This window comes from Plectrocnemia conspersa, unplaced genomic scaffold (genome assembly GCF_051122295.1).
Source record: "Plectrocnemia conspersa isolate PC_06_02 unplaced genomic scaffold, ASM5112229v1 ptg000010l, whole genome shotgun sequence".
NCBI classification, from domain to species: domain Eukaryota; kingdom Metazoa; phylum Arthropoda; class Insecta; order Trichoptera; family Polycentropodidae; genus Plectrocnemia; species Plectrocnemia conspersa.
Window position 1 is genome coordinate 27357247 of NW_028277174.1, and position 21109 is coordinate 27378355.

At 30.2% G+C, this 21109-nt stretch overlaps 1 protein-coding gene across 1 annotated transcript in view; it reads right to left on the reverse strand.

Moving 5' to 3' along the window:
- The window catches only part of LOC148231224 (semaphorin 5c-like), a 35510-nt gene extending 14401 nt beyond the window's left edge, over positions 1-21109 (reverse strand). Inside the window, exons 1-3 of the mRNA XM_088194984.1 lie at positions 20960-21109; positions 13258-13398; positions 7669-7771 (exon numbers count right to left, since the gene is read on the reverse strand). Coding sequence (XP_088051110.1) covers positions 7669-7771; positions 13258-13387 — 233 coding nt within the window. The 5' untranslated portion in view covers positions 13388-13398; positions 20960-21109. The remainder of the gene's footprint in view (positions 1-7668; positions 7772-13257; positions 13399-20959) is intronic.

Sequence of the window (21109 nt, forward strand, 5' to 3'; positions counted from 1 at the left end):
CAAGTCCTTTCCTAAGCGTTATCTGCAAAAAATCATTTGCTCTAATATACAGTGAGCTTTGCGTCACATTCTAAGCAATTTTATAATGTCAATATCAAATGTCAAAGTTGTTTTAGGTGCATTTTAAAAAGCATCTTTATAGATAAACTTTTGGTGGCATTTACGAAATGCATAGCAATTTTGCGGTCTCTCGGGAGCTTTTTAATTGTGCCATTTACAAATGGTGTAAGAGAGTGCCCCCTTAATTGCCATAAACATCACATTTTGTGACGCAGAACAAGGCATAGTCGGAATTGTGCCTTGTTTTACAGAATTTCTAGGACACCTTTATATAGATAGTTGATTCTGTGTGGCCGAGAGGCTTCCGGGAAGCTGCGGGCAAGTTCTACCAAAGAAAGTTGTGTCCGGTCTAACATAAATAAATATATATTAAACTTATTTAGAAATGTTATAACATAACTAATAATCAATTTATATAATAGGCAAAATAATTTCAAAGCGTTTGATCAAAGAAACCAGATCAGACCAAACCAGATAAAATCAGACTTCTCCGCTCTCGGTATCATTACTATTGTTTCGCGATAAAATAAATCTGGAGCTAACTTTGTATGCGTATAAATACAATGTTACGCAAAAAAGCAAATATTTTTAGCAAAAAAATACACAAAGTTAGACGTTGATGACAACGTATGTAAATGTAAATTATATTTTATCTATTTCATCTTAACGATTATAAGCCACCAATATACCATAGATAATCATGATATTATTTAAACCGAGACGTTTTATGTTTGACTTATATATACTCATCTTTAAACATAATGCTTGGACTACACTCTCTGGAAGTTGTCGAACCGAAGTTACAACTGAAGTCGGCCGAGACTACGACTTCGAGAAAGCGACCACACTGTCGCAAATTTCATATGCCGTCCGGACGGCGGCTTTTGTCACGTACAGCCGGCATATTTGCGTGCGATCGAAAAATGTGCCAAATAATCGCAATTTTTAAATTGTCATATTATTAAAATTACACTACTGATAATTATAAAAACTTGTGTGGGCACTCACCAATACAATATCAGTGAAAACTTTTCGGTCGTAAATATTCAATTTACGCAAAATCTTTGTCGGCTTTTGCAAAATGCCATAAGGGAAAAATATGATACTTCAGAATACGAACATCACATCTGTGACTATCCTAGAATTTGTCGCCATCGATTCTAAATAAGAATTCGTTATGGTGTGACATTTATATAAACTGATCTAGGAAAATACATAAGGATATTCGAAACGAATTTTTTAACAAAATCAAGTACCACTAATTATTTTTTATATATTTAATTTTATACGAAAAAAAAAATACCGATATTTGTTAGAAGATTATACTATCAAAAATATAATTAATTCCTTTTGGTGCCCTAAAATATTCAAAGATGTCAGTAAGAGTCTGTTGAAGTCCCCGATAAGCATGTGGTATTATAACTTGACCACGTGACCACGATGCAGCGCTCGACGTGCGTGCTAACCATAGGACGCCTACGCGCATACTGAAATTGAACCGAGTTACTCGTTCTATCTCAGTTTGCGAAACATCATATCATTATCTCTCTCACTCTCGTCACTTAACACGAGAGAGAGCGAAAGGGGAAGTTTTTGCCGACAGTGTTCGGAAGCGCTCAAAGCTAGCAAAGTCGACTGAATTACCCTCACTGTAGATTTTAGACCGAACTCGACTGAAGTAACCCACTATATTCTCCGTCCTTGGCCAACCTTTACACCATCACAATACAACAGTTTTAGCCCAACTTTTAAATAACCAACAAACATATTTTTAACTGTAATGTTTTAGTAAGAACAAAATCTTATAAATACATGTTATCAATAAAAAAAATATAATCCTTAGTAGCTACGTAGTTTTTGACACGATTTGAGTTTAAAAGATAGATATTTGCAAAACTAATTATAAAAATAAATCTCATTTCAAGCTCTATATACTGATGTCTGAAACAATATTACTCGCGTTAATGACTGTGATCAAAAATGATCATTCATTAATAAGGATAAACTAGACAATAATGTAAAGGATTAAGTTCGTTTTATTTTGTTGCCATGTACATACATATATTATACATGTTTATCAAAATTATTATATTAACATTTTAAGTAGAAATATGTAAAGTATGTCCCATTCACGTTTATTATAATTGATTATTTATGATGCATACATTATACTATGGCATAGCTACCCTACCCAATAAACGTACGGTAACTGTAAGCGTATGTAAAATAGTTAACAGTGCAGCTCTCAAACATGAGATAAGGCAGAATTTATTGTCGATACAAATTAGATGGTGTTTCGCGACATGGTTCTGATATTGAATATATTATAGGCGCACATAGGGAAAACTAAACAATAAACCAAGCTGGATTTCACAGTGATTAGACAGCAAACGAATCTGACCGGTAGGGTTTTAATTACCCCAGGACAATGGCGATTCTCTTGCGACTATTTATCGTGCTGCTGGTTAAAAATATCCATTGAGAAAGTTCAATTATCCGACCATATGGCGTTTGCGGCCCGAGACAAGAGTCGATTTCTAGGTTTATTTTATGGAAATGGGTCGATGGACCCTTTCTGCTATCGTTCTTCACAAATAATTGCTAAATATGACAACTGGTACTGAAACATTTTTTTTTTAATTATTTAAGAAAATACTAATTCTAATTAAAGTTATATTTTATATTGTATTTACAATCATGGCATTGTGCAAATATAAATGGAGTTATGAAAAATATAATTTAAGGTAGAGCTGGCTTATAAACATTCCATAAATCTTAAACGTTTACCAATGACTGTCAGCAACATTTCAAAGCAGTTAACCGTACGTCATTTGAATGTGCATATAAATTACATTATATATTAACAATTTCATAGTAGTATATGATTTATTTTTATTTAGAACAGATTATTTGTGTGATTAAAATATTTACTACCCTAAATTTTTACTAAGCCATAAATTAACATATATTTAATGTGATTTAAACTGATTTTTGGTTCACTCATTTAAAATTCTGTCTTTAAGTTATTATTGTGATTGAATTTATGATTTTATTTACCATATATAAACTGATTTACATTAAATAAAATAAAATATAATTGTCTAAATAAATAGTATTGAAACACCTTTTTCCACAGGCGTAAGAAACTCGATTTTTATGTTAGTTTACAAAACAGCATAACAACTAGTGTTTTTTCTAAAAATGGTTAGATATCAACGATTCACTATGGAAATCAATTATTAAAATTATTCGTTAAGGCATAAGCCGTAACATAACATTCACATTAAATTGCATTCTTATTAATAATAATGTTAGATGATACATATAATATATACAATATATTAAACCCGAAGTTTAAGATCTATATTTTAAAGATGCAAATACATGTTTATTTTTTTATATGATTTTAAATAGAGTATATTTAAATATTATATATCTAGAGTTTACCTTTTGATATATTGTATATATTTTTTATAGATGATTTTAATATATAATAGATAGTAAAGTTTGGGCGTAATTTTGACCTTATCTCAGCCGTCGCAGACTCTTGAGCAGCGTCGTCTTTGATTCGATCTTGTGTTTTATTATTTTCTTTTTGTTTGTTACTATGGGAACAACAAGTGCATTATTTACAAATGAATTTATATTTGTTTGAATTAACTTTGTCATAAATTTATTTAAAGGATTACGAAACTACAGTATTAAAATAATCTGAATTTAAAGCAAAAATTTGACACCGATATGTAGACGATATATTTTTAATATGATTACATAGATTTAATAAATTAAAAGTTTTTCTGAATCTTTTAAATGAACAACATGAAAAAATTAAATTTACTATGTAAATTAAATAAAACTAATCTCTACCATTTTTAGAATTATTCATACTGATAAAAATAATGGAACTTTTGGACATAAAAAAAACATATACAAATTGCTACTTAAATGCTAATTTTCACCATCATCCTTCACAACAATCCGCCTCTCTATTTCATAGAGCAGACAAACTTACGGATAGTAAACATAAAATTAAGGAATTTAAAAATGTCAAAGAAGCATATAAATTAAATGGCTGGCCAAACACGGCCTTCGCGCTAAAAATAAAAAATTAGATATAAATGAAAAATTTAATGATATTTTACATTTACCATATGTTCAAGGGATTTTAAAAAATATAGGAAAAGTCCTTTCCAAAGAAGGTGTTTATGCATTTTTTTTTTCAAAATAAAATAGGAACCATTCTACAGAATGGAATAGACAAAATTAATAACACTTCAGAAGGAGTTTACCAAATTTCTTGTAACGATTGTGGCAAAATGTACATTGGTCAGATAAATAGTAGGATTTCACAAAGAAATATAGAACATAGAAACGCGTTACAACTCAATTTTAGCAAACTACACTTTCTATGAAAATTATCATATAAACTTTGATATAAATTGTAAAAAAATATGGAGAAGCAAATAAAATTGAAATTAAAATTAAAATAGCACTATATAAAAGAGACAACGTATAAAAGCAATTTCATATATTTAGTTATCGGTTTTAAACCAAGCTCAAATTAATTTTAACAAAATTCATAAAAATATAAATTTATTTAAGCAAACCAATTCGAAAATGAATGCATTTGTTTATCCCTTAGTAACAAACAAACGGCAAAATAATAAAACACAAGATGGAATCGTAGTCAACGCAGCTCAAGAGTCTGCGATAAGGACAAAATTACGCCCTAGATGATGACCCCAACATCGGAGGTCGAAACGTCAGCAAACGAGATGCGAGTAAGAAGGGGCGCGGTACGAAAATCTTCATATCTCAAAAAGCTAAGTAAATCCGGTAAAAATTTGCACAATAAATATAAATCCACACGTTAATTTAAAAAAAAGATTTTAGTGGTTTGCGGGTATTAATATTTTTTTAAATCTCGGGATTCATCGCGATTTTCGCTTACTTTCTTTCTATATTTCGGCTGCGATGCTTCAGTCATGGTCACGAATTATCTGTAACTGCAGCTCTGGTCCTTGATCTTGTCATATATACACGTTTCGGTGGGGCAGTATTAATTTATTTTATTTATTAATTAGTGGACCATGGCTGGAGCATCGCAGTCGAAATATAAAGATAAGTGTGTGTATATATTATTAAGGCTACTATACAAGTCGTCTTAATACATTGCCACATCAGTTTTAATCTCTGTCCATTAATGTTTTTTTATTTATTAAACATTCCTACCTTTTGCCGAGGACCCTAAGGTATTTCTTAAAATATATTTCATTGAGGATTGTAGAAAACTTGTAATGGTAATACTTACGTGCGTGAGCATCTTTTTATAGTTTTAGCATAAAAAATGTCATAACATATATATTCTACAGTAAGAACGCCATTTAAATCTGATTACGAAAAACACGATAAAAGACTACAGATTCTATCAGCTTATATGCCTGCACTACACTCTCTAGAACTTGTCCGAACTGAAGTTACAACTAAAGTCTGCCGAAACCTACGATTTCGGGTGAGCCACCACACTGCCGCAAATTTCATATGCCGTCCGGACGGTGGCTTCTGTCACGTACAGCCGGCATATTTTCGCGCGATCGAAAAATGTGCCAAATAATCGCAATTTTTAAATTGTCATATTATTAAAATTACGCTACTGATAATTATAAAAGTTTGTGTGGGCACTCATCAATACAATATCAGTGAAAACTTTTCGGTCGTAAATATTCAATTTACGCAAAATATTTGTCGGCTTTTGATAAATGCATATAAGCATAAAAATGATACTTCAGAATATGAACACCACATCTGTGACTATCCTAGAATTTGTCGCCATCGATTCTAAATAAGAATTCTTTATGGGGTGACATTTATATAAACCGATCTAGGAAAATATATAAGGATATTCGAAACGATTTTTTTTAACAAAATCAAGTACCACTAATTATTTTTTAATTATTTAATTTTATGTGAAAAAAATATAATAACGATATATGTTAGAAGAATATACTATCAAAAATATAATTAATCCCTTTTGGTGCCCTAAAATATTCAAAGATGTCAGTAAGAGTCTGTTGAAGTCCCCGATAAGCATGTGGTATTATAACTTGACTACGTGACTACGATGCAGCGCTCGAAATGCGTGTTGACCATAGGATGACTACGCGCATACTGAAATTAAACCGAGTTACTCGTTCTATCTCAGTTTGCAAAGCACCATATCATTATCTCTCTCACTTTCGTCACTTAACACGCGAGAGAGCGAAAGGAGAAGTATCTTACCGCTCGCGCTCGAAAGAGCAGCTCCGACTTTGGTACCTTAGACTTCGGTCCTTTTGCCGACAATGTAAGAAGCGCTCGAAGCTGGCCAAATCAACTGAATTACCCCCACTTTATCTCCCGTTCTCGATTTTACAGCGGGCAGAACCAAACTCCATGGCCAACCTTAGCCAACTTCCAGAGAGTGTAGTGCAGGCAATAGAAAAGATAAGTCCGTTTTAAATCACTTAATTCGCATTACTCAGGTCTATTTGATAATATTTAACTGACTAACTTTTAATAGAAAATGTCAAAATAGTCCTTAAACAACTAAAATCTACCTATTATTTTTAAATATGACAGGAAATACTTTATGTTTTAAACTACATATTAAGTAAGTTTATTGTATTTCGACCCACCCTGTATCTTTATATCAGTGTTTTAGGCTATTGACATGAAAAATAATCTTTTCGGCGTTGGCCCACGCTTCGAGCTTTCAAAAGCTCGGATTCCGCGAAAGCTTTTGCACTTCCTGCGTGATCGATTGGCTTCGCTATGTCGGCTAACCCTTTAAGGTCCGCGTGGGCGATCGTCCATTATTGCCCGTCAACCGCGACTGTGATAAATTGGATTTGACATGGCCACACTGGCGACCTGTTATTATATCACACGACGCATACGACGTACACGCCCATATGAATCAAATATTTTTTAAAAAATAAATATAAAGCTCTGGTCTTTTTTGTTTAACAAGTCGTGGAACTTTAATCTCTTCATCCTTTTTAAATAATATTATTTAAAACAAAGTAATGTAAAACAACCCAAACAGTATAATTGACCTCAAATTTTGCACTGAAAGAAACAAGCATGAAATTAATTTTGTCCAAAGTTTTAGGAATTGCTCATATTTTTTACGCTACATTTACATATGTGCAACGCAAAAGAATTTGCGGTACTCTGCAGAGATAAATTAAAAAATTCTGATTTTATTAGGTCGCAGTGTTTACAATAACCTGAAGTAAATAAAATATTGTCAATGGAAGTTTAAGCAGCTGCTTTTTTTAGGCCTTCAGCAGATTCAGCGTAAGCTCCATTGTATGCTAGTTTAGAACTGAACTCTCACGTAATTTTATATCAAAAGCAAAGTATGAAATTTCATTTGAAGTCCTGAAAATAAATTAGATTAAAAGTTACTCACAGCTGATTAAATTAAGAAAACTAACTTTTTATTTTACCCATTGTACATGACTTTTAAATTAAAAATGGTTACTACAGGTTTCCCGCTGAATTGAATGCATATGTAAGCAATGCTGCTCAATCTTTTCAATGAAACAAATATTAAAAATGTCTCACCTGGCACCGACGAAGACCTGCTCTCTGCTGGCATCAAACAGCAGCTGTCCGAACGAAGTGACACCCTCGTCTCGGAACGTCGACACCCCGCTCGCCATCAAATCTGAAAAGAGCAGCAGATGGAATGAAAGGCATCCTTCATGCGACGCCAATTAGGCTAGCTAGAGTCGCGCATCCGAATCGGCAGCATCCGTATCGGTATTGGAAGGAGAAGAAATTCTCCGGTCGTCAACGGCTTTGTACAGTTACAAAGTTGTCCGAGAAGTCAGGCGCCATATAAGGGCGGCCGTCTCGTTGGCGACCTCTGGTAACGTTCGGATTCCGGTGAAAATATTCTCAATTCGCGCGCCGAGACACTTGATCGACTATGTGAACGAGGCTGGGTCTGTCATTCTCTCGGCTGACTGGACTGATTGTGCAAGATCGTATCTTGGCTCAGAAAGTGGAAAAATCACTTTTTAAGGGAAATTTTTCAATAAGCGATATCATGGTAGAGTAGCCAGATCTATAAAGTTCTTTTATACCACAGATATTTTTCTTCAAATATATTTTACCCCTCTGCAGTGCTACTAAATATACAACTTTGGCTAAAACAGTAAGACAATGATAAATGTGTTATTTGAGAATTATCTCAATATCTCATAAAAAAAAAATATTGATTATAAAATAATTAGTATATCTTTTAAACCTCAATTTAGTGCTAAACCAAATTATATATATTTTATTTTTATCGCTTTATTTTCAATGCCTTAAAGCTTAAGAAAAGCGTGAATTTCCGGTGTTACTCCACACCGAGCAATTGTATGTTATAACCGGTTTAATAAGCTATTTGAGTGCCACTTATTTTTTCATAATATGTAAGAATTGTCAACAACTTTTTAACTAAAAATAGGAATATAATAAAAATCCACAACTTTTTAAATCAGAAGCAATCGCAGTATTTTGTATACACTATAACAAAAACTTAACAGTTGTTAAATGTATGTACATGGCAAAAACTTAAATTAATTAATTAATATATTAAAAAATAAAATATGGTTTTCAATAATAATAAAACAAAGTTAAACAATAAATTTTATGTTACAATTTTTCTTAATATTTCTTATATATTAGTATTAAGGTGCATATGCAACAAAAAAATTCTTTTACCTCTTCTTCACATTTATTCTGGAATACACGTATTTCGTGAACACCTTTTTTTACATATGCCACAGATTAGGTTAAATATTTTTATAGGCTCTTCATTTTTGGGAACTGCGTGCAAGGTAATTTCTCTTAATTCTGTTGGGGTAGCATTTGTAATTGGAATAGGTGGTTAATTTTTTTTAAGTAAAAGACGTAGCTGTAAGTATTTAAGATCAAACGGAAAAAATGTTGAAGATTACTTTTTCCAATATTTTAAAGTAATATTAATGTACAAAATATATAAGCGTCCTTAAAAATTCTGAAACTATTAGAATAATGTATTTGTAAAGACCTACTTTGACGTGATCAAATTATTAATAATTAAATAATTAACGGTTGCATATTAAAACCTAATAAATTACCTTCCTAATTAACAAGACATTCCAATTTGTTTTACTGCAAAATTGATTTATAATCTAATTAAGTATTAATAGGTTACAAATATATAAATTTCATTTGCATGCTCTTAGATTTAATGTTCATGTTTTTTAACACGTAATATAGCTGCTTAACACTTTTATTAAATATTTGGAAAGGTAATTGAATTTTGCTTTTTCGTGTACATCTGTATACAATTATATTTCTGTAGTTGCACTTAATTTTAATATAATACAATTATTTTTAATCTTTTCTTCATTGCGTCAGTTTCTATATCACATTTTTTTTCCACAGCTACGTTGATAAACTTTTAAAGTTTTTCCATCATAAATAACTGATATTAAATTAATTATATTCCAACCTAAAACGAATGGTACTTATAATAGTAAATTTATTATCAAAGCCTTTATTTTAGTGAGAAGAGAAGAGAGGAGGAAAGTAAATATTGTTTAGAAGGAAAGTCACCATTAATTTTAAAAATCAGGTTACTCTATACTTGTGTATTGTTGCCTGTTTATTTACGTTGTTTTAAGACGTTTCTGAAGTATTTAATTACATTATCATTGAGCTCATTAATGTTTTGTTTGGAAACATTTGGGTGCCACTTTTTGACCGTCTTCCGTTTCCCCTTGCTCATTAAACTATATTTTATTTATTCTTTCGGCTTCTTGTTCTTTATGAATTCTTTATTTCGGCATTCGTTACAAAGAGATTTCACTGCACTGTGTATTGTTTTTCGACCATCGTGACGCATTGGGGTAACCTGTTAGGTCTTGATAGTCTTATTTAATTCAAATAAATAAATTTTATAAGTTTAAGAAATGATTATTTCACAAATTCATGCACCAAGTTTTTATGCGTAACATATTATGAAAATAAATGATTTTATTTTGGTTATATAGAATAGAAAAATCTGCGGAAAAAATAGTATAATATGATATTTTTAAGCAATTAATAAAGTGTAGTATTTAATATAAAATATTTTTTAATAACCGTATTTTAACTGTCACAGTTATTTTTTAGACTCTTGTATATATAAATGCATACTATTTTTCGGTGATTATTACGCAAACGAAAATTGCGCATAGCGAAAATTTTAAAAACAACCAAAATTCTGATCATAGATGATCAAAATACACAAATACAATATAGCAGATGGTAATATTATTTTAATTTAAAAATATCCTGCTTTAAAAATATTTTACAATTATAATAGTAATTTACGATACAATTACTTTTCTTATAACTACACAAATTTTTACTTAAAATAGAGAAAAAATATGAAGCAGTTTGAATTAAAAGTAAAATATATTTGACAATCAAACTTCAGAATTTTGTGTGCGCAAATTTCGTATAATAATCCGATCACCCAAAAAACCACTGGTATTTCATCCAAATTTGATAACTTTATATTTATTTTAATAGTATGGTGCTACATACAAGTACAAGTATATATGCTTACAATTTAATATAATAAATTAAGTGAAACATTTTGACTTACAAAAGTATTATACTTTTAATACTTCTTTGAGTCAAAGCATTAATTTAGTTATATACATAAATATTCAGTCAAGTTGATGTGCAATAGCTTTAACATTTCGAAAACAGTAAAATATTTATTATTTTAAAATAAAATTAAGAAATACCTTCACAATATAATAATGGATTCTGAAATATTATCTTCATTAAATTTTAAGTACTTGAACTGTAAAATCTACCACTTGAATTACTGAATTACATTTCTAGAATAATTAAATGAAACGATGCTTTCGACTATATTTATCCATACGTAAAGATAAATCAATCTCACCATTCATGCCATGTAAAATAATTAGAAATTGCAATATGCTTTCGATTAATAAATATTATTAACATCAACTATAACAGATAGAAGCGAACGCGTTGGTGCAATTTATCATCAGTAGACATTTAAGAGACCAGTCAGGAGCTTTCAATCGCTGAATATCCATATAGTCAAGGTTCGATCAATGCTCCAGAGATAGCCAGTACGTAATGGACAGGAACGAGTTATTGACTGATGCCAGGAGTTAACAAGGTTTCAGTTACACGTACAAAAACAAGATCTGAATCGCGTTTCCTACGCCTCGGTATAAATTGCATTCCTGCTGTCATTCTCAAACAGAAGCCAAGATAGTATAATACACAGCAAGGCAAAGTAAAAAGTTCAATTATCGCTCTCTACCGATGTCTTCGACCATTAAAATTGTAAATGCAATACAATAATTAGCCATACGTCCGACGTATATATGTTAATTGTGAAATTTCCAACGTGTCTCTTACATTTGTATAAAAAAACTCGTTTTAGATTCTCGGTATCTCGTGAAAATTCAGTAGGGGAAGTTGTTAATTTAATGAATGGAGCATACGAATTATCGCTATTGTATGGATCGTAGATTGTGTATAGTAGAAACTAGATACACTACTTGAACTCATGCATACCCTAAATGGTGTGGAAGACACAAAAGATGTGAAACTAGTCTCTAGATCACGCACCAATCGAAGAAACTACTGTGTTCATCATATATAAAAGTTATTGTAGGACAATGATATAAATTACACGCATATGGTCAGCTAACCGAAAAAAGAACATCTAAGTATCTCTTGCAATAAAAATAACAGTATATGAATATAATATTTTTTATTTGTGATTGTTCTTAAGATGACTTTGATTTGGATCGTTTTTAGAGAAGCAAAACTTGAAACTAACAAATCTATACTTCGAATTTTACAAAATAATAACTGTAGCATCTGAATATATATATATTGTTAATAATTTAAAATATATATGGAAAAGTCACTCATGCTTTAGATCGAAGATCATAAGTATATTTTATCAATAAAGCAGAAAATCTGTTCTCTAAAAAAATATTAGTCAACTACATATTGCTGATAAATATATATATATATATATATATATATATATATATATATATATATATATATATATATATATATATATATATATATATATATATATATTAAATCATACAGCCTGTTAATGTCAAATGCAACAATATTATTCTTACGCGATTTTTTTAAATAAATCAATTGCTAGTTTCAAATTTATAATATGTTTTATTGCATTTTATTTCAATATGTAAAACATAAATAAAATGTAATCACAGTTGATTTCTCATCAGTTTATATACTGACTGCATATTTCGCCACACTATATTCAATCTGATAAATTTGATTACGCAGCTCTTAAAGCATCACATTGTATATTTATTATGATTATAATTATGTGTATATAGTTATAGCTAGCATTGCGAAACTCGTTATGGGTATCCTCATTGACATTTTTTCACGTTGGGAAGACAAGGATGGAAAGAGGAAGGACTCCTTTTAAGAAAGGCCACGTCTGGACAGACCAGTAGCTGATATGGGAAGTCAACATGAACAAGATCTTTCTGATAAAGGTTATTTTTTGCAGAACCTTTTCGAAAATGCCACGAACGACCAACGTTGGAATCTCAATGAACTCAACAATCGATTTTTGGACATACCCCATCTTTTTGCACGCTTTGTATGTAAAATTCTTCAACGAAGTTTTTAAATACTTAAATAATATAAGACTACCTTAATTTAAATTTTTAAAATATAGTTAGTCTTATACGGTATGCGAATTGCAAATGGTGAAAAATGTATATGGCTATACTATTTTTTTTATCATCCGGAATGACAGAGGCGCGCCTGTGTCTATCTGACTACTAGAGCTAACAACGACCTTATAGGGGGAGTGAAGCTGTACCAGGAAAGTCGATACTAACGATCAGTTCCAGCTCTCAAGTACGTGACTGCCCTGTCTTATGACAGACAACCGAGTTTATCGTGAGTCGTTGACATCTCTGGGATGCTGCTTCTGGTAACTCACAGTAAACCAAAAATGTCGATCAATACTAAATGGATCAATCAATAGTTTAACTGCCATAAAATCATTTAATATGTATGAGTTTCTCCATACGTTTTTATTTTTTATATATCTATTGATAAAATCAATATTACCATTATACGAAACATATCTGAAGTCGCTCTCCAAATCCAGGGCCGCAGCATCACAGCCGTATGAAGATGAAGCAATCGCAAAGCAAACGATTGAGGCGATCGTAAAACAAATCGCCATCGGCGGCGACATTGCAGCTTAATCTGTAAAAAAAAGAATAAACGAGTCACAAGGTGTCAGCAAATTGAATGAAAATTCGCAACGAGCAATTACCCGGGGCCATTTGGTTTTCGAAAAAATCAATTTGACTCGTGAAATTGTCACTCGGGGTGAGATGCGATCGTAAAAGTCAAACCGAGTGACCTCTCTCACACTTTAGAGGCTCAAAAATCATTTTGAATCAACTTTTATAGCCATGCGTAGTGTGGTCAAAAAGGTCATGGATTAGCTGAAATTTATGGCACATTAAATAAATTGCGAGCTTTTACAACATATTGTATTTTGATTCGTTGAGATTGATTTTTTAAATGTTGTCTACTAAAATTCTATAATGCAATAAAATAATCGTGAAAGCGAAGTTTTATTACTGTAATTCTACTATCTACATACAATAAAATACTGTTTAAGTTTATTTTTTATGAGTTATTGTTAGTTAGAATACATTTGTATAAAAAAAAATATGCTTTAAACATACTATTATCATTTACTACTTGCTTTTACTGTATTTACAACAAAATATTTAGAACTTGTTTAAAGTGTATTTTTTAACCCTTTCTGCTCGTAAGGTGCGTGTCAATTTTTTGCAAAATGGCAACAAGTATAAAAACTTAAGCACTCGTAACTCAGTAGGTTTACATTTTAACGGAAAGATCGATACGCATGAAACGTTTAAAAGCGTAAGCTACATATAAATAAAATATAAAAAAATAGTTTTTTGCCTCAAAACTAGCGATGTATCAGTTCGATCGGAACCCCATACGAGCCATTTTGAGACTTTCAGAAGAGTTAACGATCTTAACTGCTTGGTTTTAAAGATTAAAAATCAAATTTTTGGTATCGTATAGAACTACTGGGCACCCTCTATAAGTACTGTATAAAAAAAACAATTTTTTTTTACAAAATGGCGGCCAATGTAAAAATTTAAAGTGTCATAACTTTGCAAAATGAAATTCTACTGAAAAATTTCGTATGCAAAAAATGTTTAAAAGCTTAATTTGCATTTAAAAAATATTCTTAATTATTTTTTTTTAATAAAAAACGAGTCTTACAGTAAATTTGCCGGGCCCCCGTACGTGCTTTTATGCGACTTGGCATATAGTTAGCGCCAGTATTTGGTTCCTTTTAAAGAATTTTTGATGCAAATTAGAGATTTTGAATATAAAAAAGTTGCATATCCTAGTGAACCACCTCGCGCCTCCGCGCTATTTGATTCACAGCCTACAAACGATTCACGCGCGCGAATATGTAACATTATCAACGTGTAGACGTCGTGCATCTTTATGTATATAAACTGGCTTCAGAGTAAATTTAATATTGTATGGATGTCCGTTCATATCTGCGTTAATTTTGTATGATATTTTGAGCTCTATTTTGTGGGGATTTCAACCTTTTAAACGCAAAACCGATTAACCGATTAATAAAGATTTTTTGACTCGGTTAACCGGATTTTAACAATTGTTTTTTAAATAAATATAAAATAATAATTTTTTCTCAAAAAATTGTTAAATAAATTCATAATCAAAGCGACAGCTATAAGACTGCCTCATTGTCTCAAATTGATGCATTAGTCTTTTAAAATATTATTCTTAAAAATATAAATAAACTGAAATCTTGTCGTTTTATTGTACGTGAATTTTTTTTTTATTTTTGTATTTTTGGTATTTTTTATTATAATATCTTAAATATATTTCCTGCAAATTTTAGACGAAAAAATATCACACATACAATATATTCACACAACAATAAGAGAGAGATCTCGTGACTAAATAATTGCATTAGTAATTAGAAATATTGAAACGATCACTTTATAGCACATCCGTCCCAAAACATTCTTCACCCATTAGTTCTGCCTAAAAATCTACTTTTTGTTAGGAAAGGACAGCTTCAAGATATTATTTAAATATTTATCTCATTATAAATAAATAATATTTTCTTGTTTAATAATCAAATTTAATGTGTCGTCTGACTTTATCGCAACCGTTAAAACTGAACCGTGTCGTATGTTCTAAAAATTTATAGTCCACCAACTTTTCGATCATGCCCCTCATTATATATGCGCACGCTGGTTGAAATACGCGATTGGCCGTAAGGGCTATATCGAATTACTGACGTCGGCTTTTGGGAAAGTTTAAAAGCAAATAAACGCAGCTCGTAAAATATCCGCTCTTGATGTGTATATGTAAAATATTATCGCCGAAATTATAAGTCAAGCGTCCTTAATGCTCATAATTTCACAAGAGTTTACCGTTAAATTTCCTGCCCTCAATCCGACGCAGTTGGATATCCCTGGAAAAAACGCAAATATAGCAATAACAACGATAATTTATATTTTTTGCGTTAAAAATTAAAGCAAATTTATAGCACTGTATGGATGCGTTTATAATATTGTGTATTTATTACATTTCACGCGGCGCCACTGAGCTTTACGAGTTGTAAATTAGCGGCGTGGAAATGCAGACATTGGTTGTTTCGCTTTGGCAAAAAATTTACATTGTAAAATTGGATAACATAATTATATTACAATATATGGTTTGCCAAATCAATGTCTGAAGTGTCGTGTAATAATTAAAAAAAAATCCTAAACACGTGTATAAAAACAAGATAAGCGATATGACGCATATACTTCCTTTCCAATGTAATTAACATTTTCAAAACTAAATATAAAGTAGACAGTGCCGCTTAAAAAATGAAATAGCTTAATTTTACGGTAATAGTCTGTAAACACTTTCCATAGAGTTCATCGCCTTCGGTCTTTAATGCTTGAATAAGTTTTTCAGTGATTATTGATATTCATATACTACTTTCTTCATCATGGACATTACGTCTCTTTGTTTTAAACAATAAAAACAGTTTTGCCACATTCTCTCTATTCATTACGTCATTTGCAGAAACAGAAATGTTGCTATGATTTAATCACGCCACTCAGATCTTAGCGGAAATGGCTAAATTGTCAATCAAGTAAGCAAATCGCTTATATTTTTACTAGCCCTTCTGAAAAATAATAATATTTCTCGAATATTATTTTTTTATTTTCTACTTTCATTGACTTTTAAAAAATCTATTCAAATTTAAAAGCTCTAATTGTGTTTCAAGTATGTATTCTAGATTATTTTATTAAATATTATTATCATAAAAAATAATATATTTCTTTCTCAATAATCAGCTCATTAGAAAGGTTCTTCGTGGCTGATTTGCACCAAGCGCCAGCGGGTTCAATCATCACCCTTGCTTTCGTTTCACATTACTTGCAAAATTAACGAAGTTATCTCACATGTGCAAAAGGTGCCAATTTGTCTTATTTTTTATCGCCCGCACTGTTATTTGCAAAGTGACGCAAATTATCGTCCGCATTGAGAAAATAATATAATTCAAGACGCGAGAGGGTTAACCGAGCGGTTATTTTTTGCTGCAGTTGAGAAACCAGTTACATTGTTTCGCTTTTCTTAGATTGCGGCTAGCTCTCCGTCCACAAATAAGGATGCTCCTTTGAAAAAGACGATAGACGACACCGAAGGAGCGCCCAAGGACGTCCTGGCCCTTTGTGCATATTTAAAAAGGTCGTCTTGAGTTGTAGACCTGGATTGAATTAACATAATGTGATAACTCAAAAGTGTTAACGATAAAAATAATTTTATTTTAATTATTTTAGTTAACCTCTATCCAATTAAAATGGATGTTTTGAATCTTAATGTTGTATTTTTTAAACAAAGATCTGAATTTTTTTAATACTGAATTCAATTCCCAAAAGCTTATTTTTAGTAAATAACTCTGACCGTTTTAGTTACTAGTTGCAAATCATGTATTCATAAATAAACTATTAAAATATTTTTTAAGCATAAATAATGATCTAAAATGTAGAGTAGTTATTTAATATAAATTAACAAATCTTTGATATATTTATATTATTAAAAAACATATTTAAAAAATAACACTTTGAAAAAACAAAACTGAATAAAAATATAAGACGATTATGTGAAATATTTTTTTTTCAATTTTTATAAATATATATATAAGCAATAAATTATTTATTTTAGAAATATTTTATAAAATATTTTGCTCACACCAAAACTAGCGTGGCGTCGGTCAGAACAATAACCACCTCATGAATATATTTAATTTTATGTAAGACGCGAAGGTACTCAGAGTGACGAACGAAGCGGGAATAGCGACAGAGCAGCGCGGCGGAGAGGACGTTTGGCTTGTCTTGACATCTGACAATGTTACGAGCCCAGCCAGACAAGTTGGCCCTAGAACACATTAATAATAATAATAAAATGTCGACATGCGAACGACAAATCTACCAGTTCTATCAATCTTCAGCGTTACAGCAGTAACAACACTGTACCGTAATACTATTGCCAGCTGAAAAAATGATTCTGGCCATCTGTAAAAATAATTCTGATCGTCTAACATTTTTTCTAGCTGCTTATATGACCACAATCGTATTAAAATTCTGATCCGAAAAATATTTTGTTTTATAGCCGCCATTTTAAAACACTAAAGATCGGTATATAGCAGTCAGTACAGTTACCGGTCATCACTGTACAAGCCATTTTATTCAGAACTATTACATTGCTTCAGAAGAACTTCGCCAAATCAATAAAACTGACTCTTATAAGACCGACAAAAGCAGCTGCTTTCCATCGATGGTCCGACCAGATCCAGCTCAATAAATCACTTGAATCTTAAGAGTTCAACCAGATCTTCGATACGATTTATTAACTTTGGAAAACAGACACGTACATATATATGTATATATCAATTCATTATAGCGAATTTTAGGGTCACATTTCAACATGTTATGATTTAAAAATAATATATATAAAAAAGTCAGGTTTTGTTCAAATACTTATGCTGTTTGTTACTGTGAATAAAAACTGTTTAAATACCTCCATAGGTTGTTTCAATGCCTTTCTATGCTTATTGTGCAAAAGATAAAAACTAGTAATAAATAGTACATATGTATATAAAAGATTTTTCTTACACATCCATATGTATATGTTGCATCTATTACTATGCAATATTATTTTTTATCATATGCATAGTATTATAGAAAGATAAATAAATAAATAAATATAGAAAGGATACATTTACAATTTAAGTATTTAATTAATGATGCATAAAAATTCCAGATCGATAAATAATTAAATAAATAATAACCCCACATTTTTTTTATATCCGGTGAGATTGAATTTTTAACTATTTCAACATTGCCGTTTTCGCAAATATGTCCGTACTGTTTTAACGAACCTGCCTTGGGCGGAGACAACTTGTTTTTTTTTAATAACGATGAAAAGGTTAATGATGTAAAAGTAAAACACAATAAGGTTATTATTTAAAACAATTACGAACGCCTTGAGATAAATCAGTGTGTATCGAATGAGGGTAAAGAGAAAAATAATTTCGTTTTGATGTAGATGTTTTATATATGGAAAAATTGTAAGCAATTATTTTATTTATGATCTACAGAATATAATATAAATAAAATATAATGTACATAATAAAATAATACATATACTGTAAAAAGTAGGTTAAGCGAAAAAACGATATATAATTTTAATATTTCACATAAATATTAGACAAACCAAATATGATATTATTCCATATGTAAAGTAACTGCATATATGTATGTTTCAAATTAAGGTTATATTTAATTGAGTTTTATTCTGATTATAATTAATACTTTAAAAATTCGTAATAGTATTTTTAAAAGCTAATTGAATTTATATATTTTATATAACTTAAAAGCAAGACATAGTTGAAATATGATTTTACCGATTTTTTCGAATACATTTATAGATTTAATAACCGTCTTAGATGCAATAATTAATATGTAAAAAAAGAACTAATAATTACCATTAAAAGTAAAAAAAAATATTACATTTTAAAATCATTATATTATTAAAGCGTTTTGCTTAAAAATATATTTTGTAACATTAATTGAACATGTCTAAATTAGGACATTATTTAAAAAATACGTAATTTATAGAGAAAGGTTATAAACATTTTTTTTTTATTTTAATTTTAATGAATTGTAAAAGTCGTCATTTTTTCGGTATAACTAATTTTGTGCAATTGTTTGATGATTTTAAAAAACTCGTTTTCTTTGTGTAAATCTGTTATTATATTACAACAGTTAATGTGATGCTTATAGTACAAGTGTATTTATTGTACTAAGACTAAACTATACGACTTTTCAGCTTAATGCATAAAATTATTGTTTAGGGACAAGCCTTAAGTTCATAAAACATATTAATTAAGAAATTATTGTATGGAAAAGATTAAGATAATTAGCACATCAAATAAACTATAATATTATTGAGGGCAAGCATTAAAATAAGCCATGAAATATTAATATGTTTCTTAAGTAGATTTGAGTATATGCCATTGTATATGAACTGAATTTTCAATATCTAATGCAACTATTGAAATAACAATGAAGTGGTGTTCATTATTTTATGCCAAGAAAACGATAGTACGAAGTTCTATAGCGATACAGAATATTTTTTAATTTAGATTATGTTGTATATATGTATTATATTTACAATAGAATAAGCAAAATAATGTTAATACATTATGTTATGGTTTTATTTATTTAATTCATTTAAATACCCTAAAAAAATTGTTAATAAATATTTTTTTATTGATTTTTTAAAGAAAATTTTTTTAACTAGTTTCTGGAAAAACTAACATATAAAAACTGTTTTATTCTAAAGTCGGTTTTTATATAAGTAGTTAATAAGCTAATAAAATATTTTTTTACGGTTGTATTACGATACAATTTTAAGATTTTAACACAATACAAATTAAGACTAATACTTAATAAATTATTTATTTAACATTTGCACTTAACAAATACTACAACCAACCAATCGGCAATAAAAAATTATATTTATAAGGTTAAGGACAGAATAGCGTTGTCCGTAACGTCTCAGACTAGTAACTCTGAGTTGCGGGTTCGAGCCCCGGCAGCGGCACTCATTTTTTTATTTATAAAAATGCACTATTATTACTACATAAATATAAATACAAACTTGTAATTACAAATAATTTTAATCCCAAATATTATTAATAGCAATATTAATATAATCAAATAACAAATACCAAAGAGTCACCAAAAAAATTATCCATATAATAAGAGTTGCTACCGTTTTATCGATTTCACAAAAACTTATTCGATTCCCATGATCGACATTCGCCAGGAAGACCCGTTTATCCGGAAGGTCACAATCCATTCGTGACCGATTAAATGCAGCTCTCTTCAACACTTTACATAAATCGGGCAGATAGAAAACCAACAACGATTCGTGATTTATCCCGAAGTTGACCCCAGTTCAATCCATCTCTTAGGATTAATTCTATTTATTTCATAACCCAGAAATTTATTATAAATACATATAATATATAAGCGTGCATTAAAAAATTGGTCAATAAACTCAAATGACTTAACCTTAAGGTTATCTCGATTCATATAATGACGTTTATATATTATTATAAAATAGTATTTCTTTATGGTGTTGCTTAAAAATATGATTTATAACTCACCTATGACGTTGTACATCCAAAAAGTTTAATTGATGAAATCACCAATTTATTTTATCGGTCACAAATATTGTAGTGTATCGAACTATTAACTTTAGGTTCAGGAAGTTAAACTCGAGACGACCGTGCGTAACAGCAACTCGTGCTGAACTG